Consider the following 26,882-nt stretch of genomic DNA (forward strand, 5'->3'; position numbering starts at 1 on the left):
CACAATCTTCTGTCAATCACCTTCTGGTTAATGTTATCCTCTCCCTTCCTCAAAGGCGCTGTTGACCAAACTGCGAACGGCATGAAATGCCACAATAACACGAAGAAAGACACTGTTGCAAGACAATACAGCAGAAAGGCGAGAGAAAAGCTGCAGTTGGTGGAGTGAGAGTAATTTTCTCCTTTGTTTCCTCGTCTTTCCAAACTTCTTGTCTTTCTCTTATCTGCATGTCCAATTTCCTTCAAGATCTATGTTGACACTCTTCTTACATCTTCGGAAAATTGGACAGCTTTCCGAGTTGGTTGTGTTTTCCCATCTAATATTTACACCTCCCCAACTTCCTTTTTCACAGTTTTTCCTCTCAGCCATCATCTCTCTGTTTCTGAAACACAGTAATTATTCATACGTATTGACTTCTTTGAGACAGATCCCTCATTCTTTCCAGTCCTTATAATCTCAAATCCTCTCGCTCCTTATTTCTATCTGTATCTCTTCATCCTTATCTCACATTGTATGAATCACTATTCCTCAACATGTAAGACTCAGAGACTAACACGCTCCCTGATGGTTTGAGCCCGAGTTCCGCCTTTGAAGTATGGATGTGTAAGTGATATACTTGAAAGTGCAGAAGCTGATCCAATCTATTTTAAACAATATCCCCCAATGGTGTGACAGAGTGGTTGAAGATGGAAGCTTTGGAAGCTTTTAGAAGATTCCTTTCTGCTATATTTTGCTTGATTTGGTTACTGTAAAACAGGTTTAGCTGTTGATATATATACCGACTGGAATGGAAAACAAGCCTTTTTACCCTCATTTGATCCTGGAACAGAGGTTGATAAGGGTTAGAAAGCTTGGTGGAGATCCAAGACAATTTTATTCTGGTAAAGCTCGTGGGAAATTTCCTTCAAGTAGTTTATATTGGCTATTGAGAGACATTTTGATGTTTTTCTCTTTTTTTTAAGGAATTTAAAAAGACACACTATGTTAATAAAAGGCAGGGAGTGTAACTGCATGCAATTTCACAGAAAATGGGACAAACAGCTTGAGGTTATTTGGGAGGACAAACCAAACTAGTTACAGGTGCATTTAATTTGTAGGAAGGACAGTGTAAAATCAGATCAGCTACTAATGATGCAATCACTGCTGGGAACAGATATCGACTTGTTTGTTGGTGAAGATGTTTCTGTGTGGATAGTAGCACTTGAACTGTATCTCTGAGAGAACCAATTTGAGATTTAAACCTTCAGAGCGAGGAGTTCTGACCGATCCTCAGCTTTTTGATTAGGCTTTGGAGTAGCTTTTTACGGTTAAAGAGATAACGTAAGGCTATTTTAACTTAAGAGCTGAAAAACACGAGCATTTTGGATGCACGTGTGCAGAAGTACTCAGGCGTTCAGTCAGTTAGTGTAACAGCTTAGTTAGTCGATAAATAACAATTGAGATAAATGATGAATAATTCTTTGGAGCGTTTATCAAGTAAAATCTCCCAAATATGGTTCAATACAGCTTAATAGAAGGCATGATTGGTCGGTGCTAGCACCATTGCTACTGGGTGAATTTAGCTGTAGAGGTCGATGGTCCCCAAATGATGAATTTTGCTGAATCCTACTTTCCATCTTGCAACAGCAGCAGGTCAAAATTTTCACTTAACTTGAGAAATATCTGAACGTCTACTGGCTGGATTTGCACAAAAGCTCATCAGGGGATTCACTGATCCCATGTTATGTATCCTCATCTTTTTGGTGATCCCCTGACATTCTACTACTGCCAACAAAAGGTTCAAATCTATTGAATAGTTGAATATTCCCAGCAATGGCAGCAATGGCATGAATGACTGCAGTATAATTTGAAACAACTATTAATGCCCCCTCAGGACTAAATGTAATGACTCTGACTTTTTTTCAACAGATCAAACGTTTAATACTTTGTGTTTACTGACAATTAACAAATGTTAGCACATTAACATACGGTGATGGTGAATATGCTAATCCACTTACAGATGAAACTATTCAGGTATTCATTATAAACCCTCAGATGACTCTCCAAAGAGGATCTCTCGCTCTTTCAGCCCAATTGTGAATGCACACGAGCATGATGACAGCCTATGTACAGTTTTTCATTATTTTATATTCTATATGTGTGTGTACACTTTATGTGTATTATATTCTTGTGTCTGCGCAAGGTCCCAAATAATAGAACCTCAGGTAGTCATCTTCCAATGATAACTTACATTCATTTAAACCACAGACTGGAAGCCAGGTAAAAGAAAAGAAGAGTACAAAGTTGATTACAGGCCCTGATTCACTGCCAGATAAGCTGCTACAGAACTGATGAATGCATTGTTAGAGTGTGAGGAGAATATAAAATGCCTTAAGGAGTTCAGGGCAGAGTTGCTGCTCGGGGAGACAAATTACAGGACAGTGTACTTTATCCGGAACCCTTCTTTCATTGACTGTAACCTCAGTTTCTTCCGCCCCAGCTGTTTTCCATTCAGTGTGCTTTTCTTACAAATCTTCTCAATTACATCTTTAATCAGGTTTGTCGGATGTTTCTGTTCTTCTTCCCACAGTCATAGCTTTTCCTTCTTTACACTTCATGTGACACCTCAAGAGTATTTAATGCTGCCTTCTTTTTTTTTTTTATCTCCACAGTTCCCTTAAGCGACTGCAGCGGGAGGAGACAAGGAGAGACAAAGAGATGCTGTGTTTTACTGGAGATACTCTGACTGATTCAAGGCCACACAAAAACCTTCAGGGCTGGGAAATTGACAAGGATCACCATAGCAACCCCCTCAGGGAATCTGTGGCCCAATCCACAGTGGATCTGACTCCTGATCAGCCACACAGCGAATGTCTCCAGAGGTGTGGGTGTTGAGGTTCATGTGAAAGGGTAGCGTGAGTCAGGGATGATCACAGGCTTGTTGTAATTTATCTGTGTTGGCTGGTAGCTCTCAGCTCCTCAGCATGGGTGGCACACTGCTCCATTATTCATCAGACAGATGACTGGCTGTGGCAGGACGCCAAGCCAGGAGGTGCGTGTGTGTCGTGAGAGAGAGGAACAGATTATAAAATGCAAAGAAGAGAGGTTACTGGTGCATGTGTGGAAATAACAAAACTACTTCTACATTTTCTGTCCCTGAGAGCGGCTGCATGATTGCAGCAGGGCTGGTTTCATTACATAAATTGAATTTCACATTCTGCTTTTGGCTTCTGATATAAAGATCTGATCTTGGCTGTGCTTCCAACCCACCTGGACGTGTTCTCCAGAGTGCTGCGGACTTCGCTCATCTGCTCCTTCCCAAAATATACCACTGTCAGATGGACCCGGCCATCCTGAAGCACACAGACTTCCCTGTGCAGACACACAAATGCACAGAGGAAGGGACATTATGGATGAAAGAATTCTCAAACTGAGCAGAGGAAGATTAGAGGAAGGAACAGCACTGTGATCAAAAGAAGGCTTAGTTTGGATGTTTTATTGTTTTATTGTAAGTGGTAAAACCATTAGGCCAACAGCAACTCTCATTATTAATAACTGATCACTCAAACAACTCATTAAGAAAAGAAAAAAAGGTTCAACTTGTAAAATGTGAAGATTTGCTGGTTTTCTGTGTTTTATTCCAATGTAGTTTTAATTGGTTATGTTGGTAGTTGGATAAACCTTGAATTCAAGTCATCAGCTTTGGCATCTGAGAAGTTGTTTTGTGCTTTTTCACTCATTCCTGATATTGACAGACTAAACAATAATTTAATATTTCAAAAACAATAAAATGCCATATTGACACTACAGAGAGGGAGAGATTGTGTGCAAGCAAGGGACAAGGTGACAGATGCCTGCAGAGTCTTTGATGGAGACATGTCAAATATATCACACACATGTGGAAGATAATTCACCGACACCCCCAAAACACACACACACACAGATGCCTTACAAACATCACTGAAGCAACAGCACAAGAATTTTATAGATACATTTTTTTCATTGTGTCTGGGTGTTATAATTATTTTATTAAGTTGTCAGTTTGAGATACAGAGCACACGTCTGCAAAGGTTTGTAGTTGTTTGTCTTTGTGTGAAATGTATCTCTGTATTCTTTGCTAGGCAAACGTATTACAGGGATTGGAAATGCTGTTCTATTTCTGTCTGAATTTGAATAAAGGAGATTTGATAAATATGCAGTTACTCATCCACTAAACACATGCACGCAGGTTCATATTTCTATTCTTGTTAGGACTTTGACATAATGTATTCCTCAGCCCCTCACCCTAATTATCACAACTAACTGCCTTTACCCATACCCATACCCTAACCCTAATCTAACCCAATTCTAACTCTAACACTAAAATTAACAAATAACCTACAAACAAGACTCAAAACTTGTTAAGACGAGCACAATGTCCTCACTTTGGCCGAAGGTCCTAACTACTGTTGTTTAGGAATAATTTTGTTTTGCCCCTAACTATGTAATAGAAGTGTATATACACACACACACACACACAGTGTGCACGCATGCACACACACACACACATACAAATTCCTCCTAGTACACCTTTAATATGGATGAGGTTAAAGTGTTTGCTCAGCGACTCGCAGAGTCTTTCAAGAAAGTACACTTACTCTTACCATGCTGTATATCAGCTACTGCTGGTCTGCCCAGGGGGGCATTTTAATAAGCTGCAACACTGCTACCAAGCAGGTTTTACCATGTAAAAGGAGCAGTGATAAGCAGCAGCAGCCAAATAAATCCCAGAAATTAAGGGGGATATTTCCTCAAGGTTTTGCTGTTAGCTGATGAGATTTGACTGTTACTAAATATGTGAATTTTCATTAATTTTAATTTAACCTCACATGGATCCATAAACAATAAATCAGGACTTTCATACTTTCTTTCTCAGTAATGTTTTTTCATGGTTTCATCACATAGTAGCCTAGATCAATTTCTCCTAATAATGTGATATACTGGACATGCTTATTAGCTTTATGCATCAATATGTATTAAATTACATTTCCTGTAGCTGTGGGATACAGTCTGAGCAAAGAATTCTAACCCCTCTTTCATCCATCGTCATTTTTTTTTCAGAAACATTCAAAACTCTCTACAATTGTTAGCTTTTTAGAGCCTACCAGGACCTAAATAAATTAACTACATAAATGCTTTATGTTTATCTCTGCACTGATTGTGTGAATTTGCAATTAACAGCTAGAAGCAGAGGAGAGAATTCAAGAGTTTAAAACAAGGTCCCTGAGTCTCACCTGAAATTCTGCATGAACTGTTTGAACTTGTCTATGCGTCGGGACAGCGGGACAATGATGTTGATCAGAACGGCAGCTGTGTCCACCCTTTCGTTTTTCACCTTCATCAGCGGTCCAAAGGGACGGAATAGGACCAGGCGTCTGAATTCATGACTCGTCTCTCCTCTGAAGGTTAGCTCATACAGTGTCCCTTTGTCCTTTTCTGTCCGAGTGATACCTTTTGAGTGGGACACACAATAGCCAATGATCAAAATTACATGAAACAATACAGCCATATTGGTCTTATATGTTTTTTTAAACAGTAGTTACATTCATGTAAAATTAAGTATACTGTATATTTGCTTGTTGAAACAGCTGGGAACCAGTTCACAGTTTTGCTACAACTAGTTTTTTCAGCTTTGTATAAAGATTGCAAGCAGGTAGAAAGTGCTACCCTGGGTCTAGAAATCTGTGAGGCTGTAGCCTATTTTGTGCAGCTGTACCCCAGAAAAAGATTCCATATCACTGCAAATAGACGCAAAATGCAGTCAAAGAGCCACCAGTGATGCAAAACAACTACAAAGTCATGTGAAGCATTCGCATTCCAAAGAGGTGCAAAAGTCTTTGTAAAGACAGCCGTCCAAGGACCACAGGGTCAGGTTCAATCCCCAGTCCTGGCTAAGTGTCTCTGGGCAAGAAACTGAACCCCCAACAGCCCATTTCCATCCCCAGCTGTGCAGTGCCGGTCCAAGCCCGGTAGAAATTGGGGAGGGTTGTGTCAGGAAGAAAAAAAAAACAGTATGTAAAAAAACATTTTACTGTACTGTAAAAAAAACTGTGCCAAATTAACATGCGGACAATGATCCACTGTGGCGACCCTGAACTCACAAGATAAGCCGAAAGGACAAAAAAATAAATAAAATAAAATGTACATTATATTTTATACACGTCAGTTACATGCAGTAAAATCCAGTAAAATGAATGTGATGAATTGTAAATGTTAGTAGGAACAAACAAATCTGAAAAGATTAGTCTTCAGTTTTAATGTCAAAATGTTTGCTTCAGCACCTAAAGTTTGCTCAGTGACCATCACTGTACAATATAGCATCAGCTTTGTCATATAGTTTGTGTATTTGTCATACATTTAAGAATGTGCAGCCACATGAGAAACTGTCTATGTGCTGTGCTGCTGCTGGGCAAAGAGCCATAATTGTACCTACGCATATGATACACACATATGTGTGTGTTAGTTAGTCCAAATAACACACACATAAAAAAGAAGAGGTCATCCAGACCAATTTTCTTGTTGCAGGCCATGTTAGCTTGATCCTCCAGAGAGAAGCTTTTTTTCCAATTACGCTGCTATTACTATTACTTGCAAATTGACCTTCTGAGGTCATTGTGGGCTGAAATAAAATGGGATACAGAAAGTAGAAAGCCAGATCCTGTAGAAAAGTAGAAACAGGTGAAATGTAGAAACAGGGAAAAAAACAAGGAGGCACAGTCTTCAAACAAAGCTTGAAAAACAAAAGTGAGCTCAATTCACAAAATCAAGAGACAGGACTTAAACTTGCTAAGTTTACACATATAGATAAGGTTGAAAACGTGCTAAGCTCTGGCAATTTAAGCCCAACATGGGATTGGATGGGACGTACCGCGCAGGTGGCAGACATCTTCTGCTTCATTTTCCAGCTGTATTTACAGCTGCACAAGGTCCCTCATCTTTGGAAGGATTCAGTAAGTTGCCTGTGGCTAAGAATAAAACAGCAAAGATGCCTAAAGGCCAGTGGCACTCAACTCTATCGTCATGATAACTTTTGAAAATTTGGTGAAGACTGCACTTTCTGATACTGTACAAGATACGTTAGAACCAATCCAGTTTGCTTATACATACGACAGTTAAAGGAGTTGATGCAAGAGGGACACTCTTAAGCGGTTCTTGTACATCTTGAAGGGGGCAAAGTCCTTTCCCCCTCTTCTTTTTCAACATGTGGCTGTGTCCAGAATGAAGAGCATGGACAATACAGCAACTGACCTGATTTGCTGGCTGATGGACTTTTTAACAAGGAGGTGACAGCATGTGAGGGTAAATGGTGTTTTATCAGATGTCCATTTCTCCTCTACTGCGTCCCCCCAGGGTTGCGTTCTTTCCCCTCTGTTTTTTGCTTTATATGCAAATGAATGCAAAACCCATCATGCCGTGTGCCATATTATTAAAATTGCAGATGATACTGTTATTATTTCCCTCCTCAGCAGTGACAACTCTGAACATAGTTGTGTAGTGGTAATTTTACTCACTGGTAATTTTACGGACTAAATCTCCCTGTTTAAGTATTAATGTGGCTCAAACGAAAGAGATTGATTACAATAAAAATCCAAGACACAGGTTGCTTTCTGTCAAATAGAACAGTTGTTTACAGGATATTGTGAAGGCGCGCAGCATAATTGCTGGTACATCATTGAATGTCCTTCATGATTTGTATAAGGTCAGGTCGTTGAAGAGAGCCTCATTGATTTTGGCTGATCTGAGTGGTGAAATCAGATTATCATCAGGGCGCAGATTCACTCTGCTGTGATGCAGAACAAACAGGTTCAAAAAGTTGTTTATTCCTGTTGCTCTGTCTAATTAATGATAATTGAAATTGTTAATTGTGTTGAGAGTAGTTTCTCTTGTGTTTGACTTATTGCTGTTTGTGAATCAAATCGCTTTCTTGGGGATGATAAAGTTACCTTGAACATTCGGGGAGATAAAATTGTCTTTCTGCGGCTTGAATAGGGCCCCCCTGTTAATTTGGCTGGCTTCCTGTAATGGGAGCCCTCATTTCCCAGATGGTCCAGATAAGCTTTCATTTAATAAATACGTTGAACAATTTAGACTAAGTGCACTCACTTCCTGTCTCTGTCTTGCTGTCTAAGTGCATATCTTTGTCCCTTGCTAAGGACAGAACTCAACAGTGAGTTTTTTGCATACCTCTTCTGTTTGTGTACAGTTTCAGCTCACTAGTTTGCCAGTGCAGCCCTGAAAGCATCCTGAAGATGTTTGCTTTAGTCCAGCCATCTAGACTATCTTTCTCTCGTCTGGCCAGGTGGATAAAGCATTTGCTTGTTCAAGCTTTGCTTAAAAATCAATGTCTAAATCCATTAAGGAGCACTAAGTACAAAATATGAGCAGGTGGAAGTTGCTATTTCATTAAAAGCAAACTGCGCTTTGCTCCGATCTTCTTGAAGAATTGCAGAGGTTGTTTATGTGAATACACAGTGATACAAACAAATGTAAGCACATTTATTAAAATCACCATCACGTAAACACACACACATAATTAAAACAAGACCACACACAAGCTCATGCACATGTATGAGGCTCTGTTTGGATACCTATGGCTCATTTCCTCTGGGCCAGGTGCCCCTATAACTCACTTTAAAACCTCCACCCACTCGCACACAGAAGATGGTGACCTTCAAAGAATAGATGACACACAGCAGAAGTACACAAACACACAAAAAATACCATGTTTACAGAGATGATCTGCTGTGAATGAGGAGCAGCTGTGTTCATTTCCTGAAGCTGTGATCAGAGCTGAGCAGAGCACACTATGAGGATATCCTGACTGTATAATAACACTTACATGTTGCTGACCGTCCAGGAATTCACGTACAAAAAAAAAAAAAAATCAAAGTAGCCTACCTCAAACGAACGGAAAAAACTGGAGGAAATAATAACAGAAAAGGAATAGATATGAGTTGCATTTATACGGCACTAATTTGTTTTCCCAATTACCCTGTGAAGACAAATGTTATGCTATTATCTTTAAGACAGAAGCAGAGATTGAAGAAGCCATTTACACACTTTGCTCAGAGCTATGCGGAGTCTAATATAAACATCAGTAATTTCGGTGCACTGCTTGGCTAAGGCATCGAGAGGTGGTAAAACCTTTGCACACAGACAAACATAATCACTGCCTGGATTATGTTTACAAGAAGTTGGGCAGGGTGGACTGTGGGTGAGCAAAGTGCAGGACTTGGACATTGCAGTCCTTGGTCCTGAAGCCCGTGTAAGTTTAGATTTAGCCAACAAACACACTTTGGTCAGTGTTAGCAAAATATTGTGGCTTCACTCTAATTTTAATACAAGTGCCGTGTCTATTTTTCTGTATTAAAACCAAGATTCTGATCTTTTCCTAACCTTAACCAAGAGCTACAAGTGTCTAAATATGAGCACCCAAAGTTAATAGTGTTGCAATTTTTACAGCAAGAACAGTTTTTTTTTCCACAAAAATGTGTAAACTTGGAACATGCCAGATACGTTAATAAAACACATTTCCTCTTCATGTTGAAAGAAAACATAATCCAGGCTACATTTCATCTCACAGTAAGATGTAGTTGCTGTGTATATAAACATATTTTCTGGGTGACAGTGTTGAGATTTGACGTGTTTGAGTGTGTTCTCACCTTCTATGAAGTCTGATGGTGCATACACTTTGTTAGACTGAGTCTTTTCAGCTGCCCCCCCGCTGTCTTGATGGGATGAAGGCATGTTAAGGCTGTGCAGAGCCGTCTCCAGCACCTCCACCAGCTCATCTCTCTTGTCCTTCCTCACTGGTTTCTCCTCGGGGTGACGTGTTAGCCCCATCTCCAGCTGGTAGACCTTCTGCAGGGTGAAACTCTCAAATGGCACCACTGCATACTCGCTGGGCAGCCTAATGCCGACAGTCACTTCAGCTTTTGACAGCTGGTTCCTCAGGAAATCTTGGAGGTCTGCCTGCTGGCTCTTGCCTCCCTGAATCTCCCCGAGACCACCTCCCTGTAACTTTGCCCCAGCTTCTTGTCCCTCTGCTGGGGCGGCTCTCTTCAAGCTCTCCTGCACTCCCTTCAACTGCTGGCTGCGCTCCTGCAAAGCCTCCTTCAGCTCAGATATCTGCTTCTTTAAGGAGGAGATGTGAAGGCGGTGCTGCTCCTCACGCTCTTGGAGGAGCACCTGGTACGACTGGACCCCTGGTGGTCCACCGCTTTGATAAGTTCTGGCTCCTCTTGTCCCACCAGCCCCCGTTCCAATCCCAGGCCCTGTGCCCCCCAGGCTGGGGTGATTGGGTCCAGCACGGGGTAAAGCATGACTCAGAGGAGGGTCATCAGAGTGTGGAGGGCTGCAGGTCATTACATAGAGCAGAGACAAGGAGCAACATAGGAGCACTAGTGCTCCTCCAACACGGGACACCCAGGCTAATAGTCCACGCCGCAACATTGCTGCGTGTAGCATCCAAAGTCACTCCTCTGACTTAAACAGTCATCCACACACAAACATAAATATCATGTAACATCACACACTGCAGCTTCAACGATTAGAGTGCATTTGTGATTATGTTCCATCACCCAGTGAGGAGGCGGACTGCTTATCAGTGTGAAGTCATTTAAACTGAATTACAGCATTGCCTGTCTGCTGCCTGAAATTTTAACTTGTTTTGTCATTGGCAAAATAAACCTATGAGCTTTGAAAGCACCAGAAAAACACTTTCTCCATTTCTGTTAGGTCCATATTCTGCTAGAAAACCTCCGTCCTAGACACTGTTACATAATCTATCGCTCATATATGACTCATCTGTTTGCATGTGCTCAGACTTTCTCAGTCACTCCATAATGTCGTCTTCCCGCTTGCCTGTCTGCGTTTTCAGCCTGCAGGAATCCGACTGATGCACTGAGGAAAAAAATGCTATGTTCCATGACAAAACATTGGATGTCTGTGGTGGTTTCTTCATGTTGTTTTCCTGGCAGGAGAGACACACAGAGGTTTGTCATTAGAGACATAATCATTCTTAGCATCTTGACCTCCACCTACTCCGTCTCATTAGTGTTAGTGTCATTTAAAAGTGTCACAAATAGGAAACATGCCAGACTGCTTGGGCATGTTACTTCAGGACGGCCAAACTAAACATTCTTCCAGGGCTGCAGCTCCTGAAAACAATGTTGTCACCGATTTGTCTGAATGTGAGGAGGTTTGAGCTTAAAAGTGTACACATTTTAGTGTTTGTGTGTTATTGTGAGTTTGTTTTTAGTGGATACAGGGCAGAAGCAACTACAACTTTTAAGATTAATGCAGTATACTTACAGTTGGTAAATATACCACTATACTATACTGCTAGACTTCAATCTCATTCTCAGACCTCACACTCATTTATTTAACTTTTATTTAACCACAGTATCCCTTGAGCTACACCATCTTTTTTCTGAGAACTTGAAACAATCAATTCAAAGCCATTCCATTTATCACAAAGCACTTTTTACTTTGCTGGCCTCTCAAAAGGTATAAAACTCTGAGGAGTCACAATCAGTCCAATGCAACGCTGGAACCAGGAGGTTACTGTTTTAGCTTAGCACAAAGACTTAAAGTTTTCTATATAAAATCCAATGTGTAACTACAGTTACCACTTACTGCCTCAGAGTTGAATGTCTCTGGCTACTACTAATGTTGTAATTTACATACACATAATGAATTGAACATCCAAATGGACGTGTGTGGCAAATGACTGTAAAAGACATGCGATGGAGATTAGGCCAAAGCTGTCACTGGTTCCTGTTGTTTTTTTAACAGGCGACAAAAGGAATATGACATAAGAAAGTTTTGAGGTTGTCAGCAAGTTGATATTGTTACCTTCAGACAATGCCAGCTTTAAAATTAGATCCTTTTTTTCATGAATCTAGGATATCTGGAACCCTTCCAACATTTAAAAATACTATGGATTAAACGTTCTGACATTGGATAACCTTTGATTAGCTGTCACAAGCTTTATTTTAATTAGTCAACAGACCAAAAAAAATGTAATGTGAATAAACAAATGTAGACAAAAATATAAAAGAGCAGGTTCTGTCTTTCATCTAGCAGGGAAAAGTGAGTAACACTGACGTGTGTTTGGATGTGAATGTGAGTGAGAGTATATTTTTTTTATTTGAAGGTGTTTTAGTGTTTGAGTTTCTGTACATATCTGTAAATGTATCTCTGTGTATCAGTCTTGGTCTTTCTCGACTCCCCACACAGTCAGCTCTTTGACAGAGTCGCCTGAAGCTGAGCCTAATGAAAGGATTAGTATGTGGCAGGACTGAATACTGGACTGTGCTCTAACACAGGGCTGAATCAGGAAAGACAGGGCGTCTGTCCAGCAGCACCTCCACTGCAGGCTCAGAAAATGTTTGAGGAGAGGGTGCTCAGGGAAAAGTGGGCGAGTTAGCGCTAGAGAGGGAAAAAATGGCTTCTGTGTGGGAGCATCATCCTTTCAATTACAGAAAAACCCTCATGATTTTATTATTTGGAGCCCCAAATCCTCAGAAAAAATATGGCATAAGATTAATGGTGTGGCAGGAGTTTAATCACTTTTCTGGCTCTAATATAAGCAGCTGTTATTAGTTTTGTAACCATGTGTTTAGAAGCTGGGAACTTTCTTAATATAATTGCATCACTTTTCTGAGATGACTTTGACTTTCCTACTTTCATGACTTCCTGTAAAACACAACTACACTTGCACAAATGACAGAAGATTTGACCACACAGCACCGACACACATGAGAAAGAGTGAATGTGAATTTGTCCTTTTGAATAGAGAGCAGACGCTCTACTTTACAATTTAGGTCTTTTCGGTTAGGATTGTAACACACGAGTCATACAGGTACATAAAATCGGCTGTGCATAGTATTTACGGTGTAACTAAATAAAGTAGACACATTTTCAATATCATGAAACGAAAATAATTTATCTGATTATTTAATTAATTTGTATTGTCAGAAAATTTTTGGCTTAGCATAAAAGCTAGAAACAATAAGAAAAACATTTTTTAAAGGTTGACTATTCTGTCTTCCAGCACATTTAAAACAGACGAATAAACACATTATTTCTTCTTTGTTTAATCTGTACAAATCCCAAAATGTAAGTTGTGGATTTTGTTGCCTTTGCACATGAGCTGGTTAGCTGATTCCCCCTGTTTCCGCTCTCTATGCCAAGCACATAAGCTCAAGCCGATCCTCTAGCTGCAACTTTATATTTAGCATTTAGTTCTGAAAAACATAATAAATTTGTAGCCTAGATATTAGCAAGAAAGCAAAAAAGGGTATTTCCCCAAATAATGAACTATCCCTTTAGACAACTGATTATTGCTAAATGTTGCTTGTAGAAACAGTTGCCAAAACAATAGCAATGCAGACACTCTGTATTGTCATGCCATCAGTTCCTGCTGGAAAATTATGAGAGTAAGCTGCATCACTGAAAGGAAACTGTGGTGACTGGCTGAGATTTATGAGCAGATACTCACAAACCACTGGGTCTCACCGGGAATGAATGAGTTTATTCAGTGCTGCTTATTTGACTCCCCATGGGGATAGGCATGGCTGCAGCACATGAACGCTGACAGCTAAATAATCAAGTTTAATTTTATTGGTGGTGGGATGTCTGAACAGGCGTTTCTAATTCCCTGCTTTCTGTAGCTGTACTTGAGCCCATCTGAATTTAGCCTACCGATTGTCAACAATTATACTTATACAGCATTTCCTAGATATGCCCTTCAATTGCAGCTTCTAGCGGAGATTATCCTGTGACTTGTGACAATTACTTGACTTCCTGTCTCTACCATGAGGTTGATGTTTGTGGTTTTGAGCAAGACATCTAAACAACTACAGGACAGAGCGCCGTAAAAATGTCTTGGTCATTCATGTTGCAATTAGAATAAACTGTAATAACAGGCCCCAACATTTCATCAGGTCAAAATTTAACTTTTAAAATTTGAACTTTGGATTGTGATAAAATTACTTAAAAAAATGCCACTTCATGTAGCGATTAGCCAACTGAGTGACTATAAGACTGAGAAACCAGTGTTTGAACTTCTCTGTCTAAATGTTAATTTTCAACTTCATGGAAACCCTTTGCTACTCTTTGAATACTGTGCAGGATCCACAATTGTGCCCATATTTAAAATATTGCCTGCCACCCATCTCTACTGCCTGTTAACCTTTCAAACTTTGAGTGGGGCCACGTGAAACAACTACAAACACAGATTTTTTTTGTCTGTGTTGTTGTTATTTTAGTCTGAGCATAACTTAAGCCAAAGTTTTCTTAACGTTGTGAGGCATAATTTTAGACCACTTTCCGCTTCATTTTCCTTTTGTTTTATCGACATTATCTGAATAGGGTACAGAAAACTCTTTTGATCATTCAAGAACCACTGAAGCTAAGATTTCCAGTAAACCCAACTGACTTTTTTTTTCTAACTGGAAATTGCATAATTTGAATAAAAGACATTTGCAAGCCTACTACAACACACTGCCCTAACTTTACCCAATTCAAAAAAAAGAAAGTGAAAAGGACCAAAATGTAATGCTTCCTTTTTGTCCTCTGTAAAATGTGGCAACTTCCTTTTAAAACTCTGCCTGGAGTCCCAGGCACCTGACAACAGTTTCATAGAGTTTAGCTGTTTGTTTCCTCTATGACAGATCTCCTTCAACCAAATTTGTCCTATGTCATATCCTTTGCATAACACTAAAAACATCTATAAAACACATTTTTTAACCAACAGAAACAACAAGGCATAGGATACATTTCCTTCACTTCCTGAGATGAAACAACTGATAATGTGTTTTCCTCCTTATCAAATATTTCATTCTCAGCTAGAAATAAAAACAAATATGCAGGTACTGGAGTGGGAGCGGGCCAGGGACAGAGAGATGAAATCAGGCTGTCATAAAGAACAGACAAAGAGAGAACAGAGAAAGAATGATTTAGTATTTTGTGGCCAGAGATGTTTCCAAAGCTGAGCTCTGCAGCATCTGGTTCAGCCTCCAAAATTACTTCCTCCCCTCCTGCTGCAGCTTTCTGCCCACAGGGCATTTGTGTGTGTGCTTCAGTTTCTGTGTACCATTGTGTCTGTTCCGTTTGCAGCAAAGAAAAAATACCAAATATTGCTATTCTCCTAAACACACCCATTAAAAGTGCTGTGTTTATCTTTGAGATAATGAATCAGAGAATAAAAAAGTATAGAATGAGAAGGAAGAGCCGTTTGCTATCAGAAAACAAAGAATGAATTACTTTTTATTTCTGGTTGACGGTCTCACTAGCAGAACAGAAATCACACACAGGTGACATGTCTCTGTGGGTGCTCCTCTCTGTTCTACAGCCTACGCAGGTCAGACGTTGCATGTCTGAGGCGTTTGAGAAGCCACCTCCTGACCCTCACATCTTGACAAATGTAACATCTCAGTACTGCTGTCAGAGTTAAAAGATTCTCTTTGCTCTCCGCTGACATTTAATATATTCAAGCCTACTCCAATATAATGTATGCACTGAAAACAAACAGCATGGTCTTTTCAAACAAAGAAGCAATTTGGAGATGCATTAATTGAGAGACTATGAGCTTGCATTTGAGTGTAAGTAAGAGAAATTACAGGAAAACAGATCACAGAAAACCACAAGAAGATACTGTGTGCCGGTCTTTTAAGATTTTATCGGATTTTTTTTACATGTCTTTAACTGCAAAACCAAATGCATGCTCAAGAATTTATATTTTCACTTCTGCATATAAATGCTTTAAATTCCATTAGTCATTTCATATAGTACTGCCATTAAAAGAAGTTTTAGTCAAGAGACAAATCTAAATAAGAATATTTTAAATCTGTGCAGTGGAGGTTAAAGCTGCATTTAAAAGAGTCTGATATTACAGCATAGCTACAGAGCCTACACACATAGCCAAAAACATAACTACAGATTAGGGCTATGGTGGCTGTATAACACAATCTGAGGAAGAAATGTGATTGGTCAGCAGGGACTGCTTGCATTTTCTCTTACAAGACTCTGGTGCTGAAAATAAATGCAAACTGAAACAAAAAGCTCAGCTACCGTGTCTTTTATCAATAACACACGTAGCCAAACCATTTCTTCGGCAAAACGTCTACTCACTGTGAATGATCCTCTCTTCCACAGCAAACAAAACCACTAAAATATGACAACTACAAGTGTTAAGGTGAGCTATTCCAGTGAGCTTGCAGCACCAGGACCTTGAAACAACCTCTTCTTGGTGGAATGCAGCCGTCATAATTCATACAATAAAATATACCTCTGCTCTTCTTGTCTGCTACAAAAAGGGACAACAGCAACATCAATCCAACAACAATGATGAGCGCACAGGCCTTCCAAACACTTTCTGTTTTCAATGTGGAGCCCCCAAAGCCAAGCTGAGATAACAACTAATGACATCGTTACAGACTTAACAAAACTCCTCCAATGCTGCAGACAACATTATAAAGCTGTTTTCAAAGTCTAGAGTGTGTTCGACAATGGGTAAACATATCCTGATGTGTAACATTATAGGAGTTTGCAACACAAAAACGGACTTGATGTTGACCAACAAGGGATTACACATATGTATTCATTAGCAAAATTACAAGCTGTTATATAGGATGCATCATGTGAATTAAAAAAGAAAAAAAAACACTTGCATGGTTCTTTCAAGGACATGAAATGCTGATTTTCTTCAGTTTATCTCATAGTTTCAAATAATCAGCCAAAATGTACAAAAATGCAAATGTTTATGAGAGTGCGTGCGAGTACATTAATCTTTCGCATAGCACCTCTCCTCCCACACGCATCCACTCTCTCTTCATAAGTGGCCTCTGTGATCGTTGCAAACCTGATAAACCACACAATCATGCTAGTAAAAAATCAGCTCTATACTTTGCCTATCCTGTGTCTCTGCCTCTCTATCCCGTCTATGTCCACATTAGTCTCAGGTCAAAGATGTTAATGCATTTACTCTATGTGCATGTCAGGGTGTTTTGTCCGACAGCCGCCTGAACCTGCCCCTCAGCTATCTCACTGTAGCAATGACGAATCTCCTTTGGGGAGGAAAACAGAGGGCAGGACAGATTAATTAAGATAAATTTCTAAAATGAGAGAAAAGGCTGGTGAGAGTGTCAGCTGTACGCACAGATTACTGGGGGGGAACTATTAAGCAAGTAGATCAGATACATGGTGTGAGAAGAAAATGAAGAGAGGACTCAGTATAAAGTGAGCATGTGGGAGGGAGAGAAGAAGAGAGCAGCAGAGAAAGCTTGCTTTGATGTCTCTTGTCCCCTTAGGTGATTCTCCCTCCCATTCATTAGGGGCCGGTTTCTCGGATTCTTCCTGTCAACGTGTCTGGGAGCCCCTTAAAAATTTGGTAAAAAACACTACAGTCCACTTCACCACAAGAGTCCAGTGATAACATTTGCCCCCACCCCCACCTCTGCCTTCTTTTGCTTTCCTCTGTTCTCGCTTTTTCTTTCGCCGATCCTCAAAGTGCACCATTTCTACACTGTTAGGGTGAACTGTATCTGATCAAATGGGTCGATAGATAGATAGATAGATAGATAGATAGATAGATAGATAGATAGATAGATAGATAGATAGATAGATAGATAGATAGATAGATAGATAGATAGATAGATAGATAGATAGATAGATAGATAGATGGCTTTCTTGGCTTTTATTAGTCTCTATTACATTATTTGTTCAATTATCAAAAATAATACTATTGGACGCCAAACCTCAGTGCAGATATGGTTTGTTAGCATTTAAAAACATGAGCTTCTGTCAGCAAGATTTCAATTCAGAAATAACAATGGGATGACAAAAATTGATTTCTACAATGTGCTAAATACAGTATGTCTGTGCAGAGTGGAAATGGACCTCCCTCTTTCCCCACAGCACAATGGAACCCACAATACAATTCTGATAGGGAACAGCTCATCTCTGCGTAATTATGGTGCAATATAATAAATCTTGGTATGTACAGCCAGACACACTCTTTGTCACACGCTTCATAGATGCTGACAGTGATTGTACAAGTGGAAAATTATAGCGCTGATAATACAGATGGCAAGAGGGCAAACAATTGAAGCAAACAACTAAAAACTAGTATGTCTCTGAATAGCATCGGGTCATCTCACAGACGCCACCATTCACCTGCAACAAACCATCATAGCTGCACATTCTCATCACTGCAGTTCTTGTCACTTGCATATAACCAGGGTTAGTCCAATTTGTCCAATTTACCCCATTGATATATGGACAAATAGGCCGTGAAACATGAGCCAAGTTTAGTCAGGGCCAGAGGACATTACTTCCCTTATCTCCCAAGACAGTAAACCACCAGACAACAGTCACAGCGCTCAACTGTTGAAAGGTAAAGGCTTTGTGGTTTGGCTTTTAAGAGGTCTTTTTAATGTTTGCGATAACCATAACGGAAAAATGCTACAGCATCCTCTGTTGCTGAATATTCACACTGGCTTATGCAAGTAAAACTGACAGTCAACCTATGAGCCAATAGTGCATACAGTTCTGTGCCATTCATAAGCTCTCCATTTAATTTAACGGCTTCTTAAAAACTGACATCATCAGAATGGGCAAGGGCAACTATACCATCGTCAGAGGTAATTTGTCAATAGGCTGCAGGGACGTTACATCAGCGCCATTAAAATGTCACCGGGTAAATGTCCTGAACGATTCTGTTATATGATCTGTGAAACATGAGAATACATGCAGTCAGAAAGTGACAACACACACGCTCTCGGACTCATAGACATGCACTGAGAACACACTTATAGGACACATGCACACACTTATTGACCTCTCAAAGTGGGTAACTTAATCTGGCAAGCACAAGAAGCCCTTCTATCAGCATGGATCACGTAAATATTTGTTTGTTAATGAATTCTATGTTACATACATTATGTTACCTTGTGCATAGAATATAAGTTCAGTCTCTAAGTCCTTCTCTTGTTGGCGTGGTAACATAAAATCCCACATAATCTCCAGTTTAATTCTTCCAATATGAGGAAAAACAACTCACCCAAACATTTCAGGGTGTTAGGTGCCTGTTAGTAAATGCACTAAGCAGGATTAAAGCCGTTTCCCTAATACAATCTCCAGCCCATTCAATAGGGTGTGTGTACTGAATGTGTGTGTGTGGTGTGTGTGTTTATGCGTGAGTGAGATGCTGAGGGAAAAACACCAGAAAAGCAGTCTGCACTTTCACTGAGTGCATGTAATTTTATTAGCTAGATCTACCGACTTGAAACAATTTAGGGTGTTTATGTTTTATTTCCTCCAGGTGATATTTCTTAATAAGTGAGCTAATGCATGATTCACAGACTGACAACCTTGCTGGTCTTTTACATTATTTACCTCTTTATTTATAATATCTACATCCCACAAAAATTAAGTGAGAACAAGCAAAGCACTTAAATATAAAAACTATATTAAAAATGCTGTCAGATTTAGACTCATTTGACCTGTGTCTGCGTTCACAGAAGTAGGTTATGCGTTCAGGGAAAGATATGAGTTTGACAGATGAAGGCTTTTTGCACAAAAGAGGCAGAATATCTGCTTCACACAGTTAACTTAAAGTTCAAATTGAGCAGGTTGAGAATGAAGACCATAAACTCATCACAGCACACTGGTAATTTATTATTCTGCATTATGTCCATCGGCTGGCTATGTCCAGTTTACAGTGTGAATATGGCCTCATGCCCCTTCACTTACCTCTTGGCGCAGCAGTCTTGGTTCAGTCCATGCTGAGGTTGGAGGTTTTGTGCCGGTGCTGCGGTCCGGGTCCCGGTCCGGGTCTAGCAGCCCCTCACCACTCCGCTGCCGACACTTGCGGAGCGCAGGAGCGGGTGTGACCATTTGAAGAGCCGAGAGCAATGAAAGTAACAGCGGAACGTGAGAGATGCTGCCTTCAAAATAAAAGGAAATCCTGGAGAAAATAGTGAACGGACAAATAACAAAGCAGAGGGGGGAAGTTTACTCGCAGCTCTACGTTGCTTGATTAATCAATAAAGTGTTAGCAACATGCAGAAACAATTTTTCAATTAGTTTTTGTTGACATTGTAGGAAAGGTATGAAAGACATTATAGATTATTATTGGGGTCTATTTATTATTATTAATAATGGTTAATAAAGCTTAGCCATAAAATCACTGCTGAAGCAGGTCACTCTGTGCAATTGAAATAAGGGCCAGGTTCCCTTTTAAAAGCCAAGTGAACCTAAACCAACCTGAACTCTTTTCTTACAATATTTTAATTTATATGCCTTTTTAACAAGTGCGGGTTAATTTATTTGTTTATTTTTCAGATTATAATTTAAATAGCTAACTTCTGGTTGACTAAAGGAAAATTTATTTGTTTTATATATGTATTACATATGTGTTTTCTGTGTACAGTACCTTGACTTGCTCCAGTACAACACCGTCACTACTTATAAAACCCCAGGGCTAAATAAAACTGACTTTAATCTTGAAAAATAATGCTACTAGTTATTAAAAGAATCATGAAGTATTCTTCATAACAGAACAGTTCCCTTATAAGGGAGTCATTTTGTTTGTTATATTATTGACAGTCATTCAGACACATATTGTGGTATCCTACATAAAGAACACGGCATTTATAAGTTATTCCCAGGGGTTTAAAATATAACTCCAATGAAAAAAGGAAGTGCAGTTCTGCTGTAAGTTGTGTCCGACTACTGGAGCATCATCAGTTCGAAATCATGTTCAGAAATAATTTGCATAAAAAAATTATCAGGTTGTCAAGTTTTTAATTCCAATGACCCCATAAAGAATTTGTCAACATAGAGTATTACTTTGTCATGAATTTGGAAATAAATAAATAAATAAATAAATAAATAATGAAAAGTCATTATTTTATTTTGAAGGTTTCAAAAGGAAGTCCTGCTCTAACTTGTGGAAATCTTTACACTCTCCGTGCAGGTCCGCCGGTCCACCCAGCCTCTCACATAAAGACAGCCTTGTTAGTGGATTCAAGACACCGTTACAGCAGCAGGAAACACTACTGCCTTTCATTTGTAAAGCCAACAAGAAGTCCAACTGACCCCAGTGTGAAGTCGACATAAATATCTGTCTTATTCTACGCTGGCCGGGGGGCTGCACGCTGCAGGCTGGGGTCTCAAACAGGCAGCATGGGCAGGAAGCAAACAGCCTGCATAACATCAGAGGAGCAGAAGTTTCTTCATCACTGAGAGACACATATGGATACAATCAGTGGGGTTTTCAGTTTAATTGTCTGGTGACTCCTGTTTTGACCAGAAATCACAATATTCCTGCAACGCATGTAAAGTTTCAGTCACTTATTATCTTCTCACTGTGCTGAAAGAAGTACCCAGATCTATCAGCTATAACAGACCTACAAAAGTGTAGGTTCAACGCACAACCTAAGCATCATCATGCGTCATTCATACTGTATATCCCACTGGTTTCCTTTATGTCAACAAACAATATACAACAAACTTTCCAACAGAAAGAAAAAAAAAGATTTATTACATATGCCATATATTACACAATAATGTATTAATTGTAAGCAGATATAAGTGTCCTTCTGAGGTCACCCATAGGGGAAGGCTGGTGTATGAAATTGTAATTATTGACAAAAATATCAAAGTACAATTGTAAAACATTAAAGCAGATATATGGGCTCATAAATTTTAGCTGTTGAATTAGACGGCCATACATTAAAATGCTATTATAAGGTGATAAAAGTTTATTGGTACATTATTGGTAAATCTTATCTTGGCGAGGCTTCCTAAATGTGGAAATGTACTGTTTCCTATATTGTCTTCACTTTGCAGTAAATTGAATAGTTTGGGATTTAGACCTGGTCACAGGAAAACAAGATGACTGTTACATTTGTCTGTTACATAGACCAAACAATCGATCCATTGCCTCGATCCAACTACTGACATTATGAAGGCAAATCTATCCTGGATCTAAAGTGGTTTCTAAAGTATAAATACATAACTCATAAACTATTAATAAAGTTATTCGTTTCAACCCAGAAAGCATTTTTTAATAAATGTTAAGAGGATTGAGCCGTTTGGTCTGCAGAGCCTTAAAAATGGGAGTAATTCAGATCTGTGAACTCGTATCAGCACACATACTGATACGTTTTTGAAGCTAATATGATAATATTACCATGCACACCCATGCGCATCTAATAGGATGATGACATTTTAAGATCCACTTTTACTTAAGACAGTTCCATGACACAGTATGAGGGGAAAATGGATTGGGTAAGGAGGGACATGTACTGCCTTCAAAGTCTGAAACAGATTAGGATAGACTAATCATTTTCAACTGACATTACTTTTTATTTCAATAATAATTCAAAATGTTAAAAATAATCTTTGAATATGCAAATACTGTAGTTATCAACTGAAACATGATGTCTCCTAATTGAAAAGTCTGCACACAGAGTAAAATATATCCATTGGAGGTTGAACCCCTTTGCACAGACTCTTTCAACTACAGACCTTCTGTTCGTCTCAATAGTCCTGTTTTTGGGCATTAATTTGGAAAGTTTTATGCCTTTTTGTCCTTGCTTTACATTGTTGTTTTGCATTTACTTGCGCTTGTCTGACCTTCAAACAACAAACTTAACATTCACCTGATCAAATGTCCTCCAACACAGTGAAGCTCAAACATCCAGGGGGTAGTAGCATTAAATAAAACACATCTTTGAGTGAAGGGGAACTGTAAATTGGGCTGGAGGATAAGAAACCAGCACTATCATCACAAACCTCTAGCTGTAAATAAAACTCCCATAAAATGATAATAGTGCAGGTGATATTTGATGACACAATATTTGTACCTTAAATACAGCATTTGCTGACGTAAACCTTTATGTATGTTCTATTGTTATCTTTTGCATGTTAGTGACACCCTGTGGTAAACTACAAAACTGCAGGTTCTACAGACCTGAACGGAAATACCGAGGGAATAATGATGCAAACTAGATCAATAAAGTTCAGTTTCTACTCTGTCATATTCTCTTTGAAGTGCAGCAGCCGTTTGCAGGTTTGCTGTGTCTCTTCCTGTCACCCCATTATGAGTCCGGTGCTTCATTTTCTATCTTTCTCGTTAACCCTGAGGAGTTGCATCATTTCATTCTGTGATAGATTGACATCTAAGAAGGCCCTTTCTCTGTACATCCCTCTGAGACATGCCCATGATAAAGAGTGGCATGAGGACACCTGAGCTGACTGGAGGATCACAACAATTCAGGGTCAAATTTAATCCTGAATGAGGCCATGGGCCTCAGTGACATCCTTTGAAGATTTACAGCATTTAATATTACAAAGCAGACACACCTAGACCGGTCTGTGCAGACTCATTGTGTCATCAGGCATGTTGGAGGTTTAATATATGTACAAAGTGATAACAGCAGCACATTCACAAGGGGGACAGGCAATCAGGGCCAAGGATGTGAATGTGCTAGCATGTTGAAAACAATGCCCTGTGGGCTTTTTGCATTTTAACAAGCCAAAAGGGAATAATTTGTTTGTTCCATATACACTTAGCACAATAAATCTGCATCCAACACCACTGATTATATACACACACTTTAATAACTCTTGAAAATCAAAATATAAAAATATACAGGCAGTTTATGTTGAACTACAAGTCAAGGCAAGCTCTTAAAAATAAGTTTAATAGAGATGAGCTTATAAACATCGATGAATGTCTTTTTTAAATATCAGAAACTACAGCAGCAGGTTGAATTATTGTTTCATTATCACTGAATCTACAAAGTTTGGGACACACCTGAGCTTCGTCTTCAATGCATAGGATGTTTGGAATAAGTCAGCAATTATTCAGCATTTCCTAAATTTTTCCCTTTGTGAAGCCTTAACACAAATATTTATTTGAAAATCCCATGTCAAAAATTAGATTCTTCTTCCTGAGATTTTTTCAGATTTACCCGATTTTCCCCAGAGTGTTTAAGTGGTCAAGTATTCAGGAAGAAAGACACTAAATGAAATTAAATATGAATAAATAAACAGCAATTCTCGTGAAATAAATATCTGTTCTTTCCATCTTTTGATCTCGTGCGCTAATGTGAAGGTGAAATTATTTTACTTTGGTTTTGTTCAGTGCTCTGATGTGGCTACAGTTGCCATGTGCCGTCGTTTCCTAACCCATAAAGTTCTGAAAGATCTCTGCAGCGTCCAACCAGGTCCTGAAGCAGGCCAGACCTCGGTCTCTAATCTGTTTCCTGCCCTTGTCCGTGATCACGTCACCGTTCTCTTTCACGATCACCAGTTTGGGAAGCGCTGTGATATTGTAGCGCTGCCTCAACTCACTGAAAGAGAGAGATGTATATTAAGTACCAAAACAACAAAATACAACCAAAAAAAAAAAAAAAAAAACTGCTTCTTTGTAAAAAGTAATAGACAGTTCCATCTCACATTTCAGAGAGAATTACTGCACCTTACACTCCATTACATGGATTTGAGAGATATATTTACCACTAACTTTGTAGAAATGAGCATGAAAACACATTTCATTGTCATACACAGCATCAAACAGTTAATAACAATTTTTAAAATCAACCATAAGCAACCAAACTAAAAAAAAAAAAAAAAAAAAAAAAAAAAAGGTACAACATGAAAATGCTGCTAATGTTTACGTTTACAGTTATTGCATATTGGCTACAAAATGGCCACTTTATGCACTGGAAACATTTTTACTCTTCAGAGAGACATGCTGTACCTCATACTTCACTTTATCAGATTCCCTACAGATTAATATCTGACATAAAAATGCACAATCAGATCAAATTACTGATTGGGATTGCAACTGATGATTATTTTCATTTTTTACTTATATTTTCCCATTTAAATTACTTGAATATCTTTGGGTTTTGGACTGTCAGGCTAATTATACAAATATGTGAATACATATGCCAAGTGCCTTCTCTGAAAAAACAAGTTTCTCCTAATATTTTCACTCAAATAATCAGTAAAGTAATCAGCAGATTAGCTAAAATTTTTAAGTCATCATTATTTGCAGACTTAGTCATTTTACACTCAATGGAGTCACTGAGGATGCCTTCATAATCAGGAATGTGAAATGCTTAAGAAATTATAGTGGGTTATACATCTGAGCATCTTGTAAAGCTTTGAAAGCCGGATTTTTAAATTGCAGTGCTGCTACTTTTACTTAATTAAAGATCAGGAATAATGCAAACAAAAACACATCTTAACACAGGCACCGTGGGATGTGGACATTCTAAAAAACAAACTAAATGAAATTAAAATAATGTTTTACATGAACACTGAGCATGGTGTTTTACAGTGGCTTTTATATTCAGCTGTGAGAAGAAGGTTTGTCTGCTCTGAACTTAAATCTAATCCCTGACAGGTTGACCCTCATAATCTTTTTACACAAACTGGAGCACAGAGTTAAATGCCTAATGAGACAGAATAAATAAAAGCACAAACAATTGAAGTTACTAATGATCTTAACATATTACATGAAGTTTTAAATGTAACACACTTAATACATTAAAAATACATTGATTGATTGACATTGATTAAATCATACAATGTGTGCGTAATATACACCAACATGTATTTACTTTTCCAATTTAATTTTTACTACTTACAATTTGTAGTCATCGGTCCAGGGCAGAGCTAGCCAGTCTCCGTGCATGTCATGATAATATTCAACCATGTCCCCGGTGGACTTGTCAGATGAGACAAAAACGATTTCAAACTGAGCAGCAGGCTCACTCTCTTCAACCAGTTCCGTATAGAAATCGCACAGGATGGGTGTGAAGTCCCGACAGGGGGGACACCATCCTGCAGAAAAGTAGATCCCCACAACTTTGTTTTTTAACGCCTCTTCGGGGTCCACGAAGTCCCCGTCTTTATTCAGGAGCGTCCGCCCGGAAAACACCTCCACCATGTCTGCTGAACTCAGTCACTCACCTCTGGAGCACAGCATGTAGGTTTAACCTCATAGGCTATTTCCCCGTGTCAACACCTCGACATTGTTGTTCACAAGTGTGGGTTTTCTCCAGACGGTTCTCCGACTATCCTGTAATGTTTACCTGGCTGCAAAAGCTACTTACACGCAATCCCGATAATCACCTGTGAGCCGCCGAGGACAGAAACTACAGCACAGAGCTGGGCACCAGAGGAAAGGTTCGACATCACGACGTTTAATAGCACTTTCCGGCTGCACAGACTGACGCATGCGCAGAGTTAGTTTTGTTTTGTTCCTTTTTCAACAACAGAAACTAGTACATTAAATAAAAAAACGGATAAAATAAAATTTGTAAATACATAAATAATTTAATAACAATATTTATTAATTTAATGTTAGAACTGAAATATAAATGAAATGCATTTGTGAAATAAGTTTTATGTTTATACGTTCCTATATTATGCATAGGAACACTTACAAAACACATACAAAAGAGGGAGGGGACATGTTTTTTTTTTCAGCTGTTGTACATAGTTGTGCCTACATAGACTTGTGGAATACCAAAAGCAAATGAACAAATTAAAACAATGAAACGGTATTAATATTATGCAAAGCAAAATAGTTTGTCCAAAACTATACTATATGTAGCAATGTATTTTGAAATTAAAATGGTATTAAATGCCAGTTGAAAAAATTCTACAATGTCAATCCAAAAGTCACCAGGACATTTAATTCACATTGTACTTTAATAATAATAATAATATAATGATAAATAATTCTACCATTTCCACTTTACTGTCACCCACTGTTGGCTACCCATAACTGATAACCATCAAGCATCATTACATATAGACAAATAAATTGAAAT

General features: G+C 38.9%; 2 protein-coding genes across 2 annotated transcripts in view; both read right to left on the bottom strand.

Annotated features, from left to right (window-relative positions):
- Positions 1–19,930, bottom strand: part of csgalnact1a (chondroitin sulfate N-acetylgalactosaminyltransferase 1a) — a 31,078-nt gene extending 11,148 nt beyond the window's left edge. Inside the window, exons 1-4 of the mRNA XM_067484326.1 lie at positions 19,777–19,930; positions 9,681–10,990; positions 5,253–5,469; positions 3,250–3,351 (exon numbers count right to left, since the gene is read on the bottom strand). Of these exons, the coding sequence (XP_067340427.1) occupies positions 3,250–3,351; positions 5,253–5,469; positions 9,681–10,485 (1,124 nt within the window). The 5' untranslated portion in view covers positions 10,486–10,990; positions 19,777–19,930. The remainder of the gene's footprint in view (positions 1–3,249; positions 3,352–5,252; positions 5,470–9,680; positions 10,991–19,776) is intronic.
- Positions 19,931–21,564: 1,634 nt separating this feature from the next.
- nxnl2 (nucleoredoxin like 2) lies at positions 21,565–26,259 on the bottom strand. Its single transcript, XM_067485028.1, has 2 exons — positions 25,692–26,259; positions 21,565–24,386 (listed from the first exon to the last, which is right to left on the bottom strand). Exons 1-2 carry the CDS (start codon positions 25,991–25,993, stop codon positions 24,218–24,220), a joined length of 471 nt encoding a protein of 156 aa, XP_067341129.1. The 5' UTR covers positions 25,994–26,259; the 3' UTR covers positions 21,565–24,217.
- Positions 26,260–26,882: the final 623 nt, after the last annotated feature.

Source organism: Channa argus, chromosome 18 (genome assembly GCF_033026475.1).
Source record: "Channa argus isolate prfri chromosome 18, Channa argus male v1.0, whole genome shotgun sequence".
In the NCBI taxonomy this organism is placed as follows: Eukaryota; Metazoa; Chordata; class Actinopteri; order Anabantiformes; family Channidae; genus Channa; species Channa argus.

What these genes read in the sequence shown, in the direction of transcription:
- nxnl2 (XM_067485028.1), bottom strand. Translation starts at nt 25,993, where the DNA reads ATGGTGGAGGTGTTTTCCGGGCGGACGCTCCTGAATAAAGACGGGGAC. An exon ending in TGGACCGATGACTACAAATT is followed by an intron (nt 24,387 to 25,691) that starts GTAAGTAGTAAA and finishes TCTCTCTTTCAG; the next exon opens with TGAGTTGAGGCAGCGCTACA.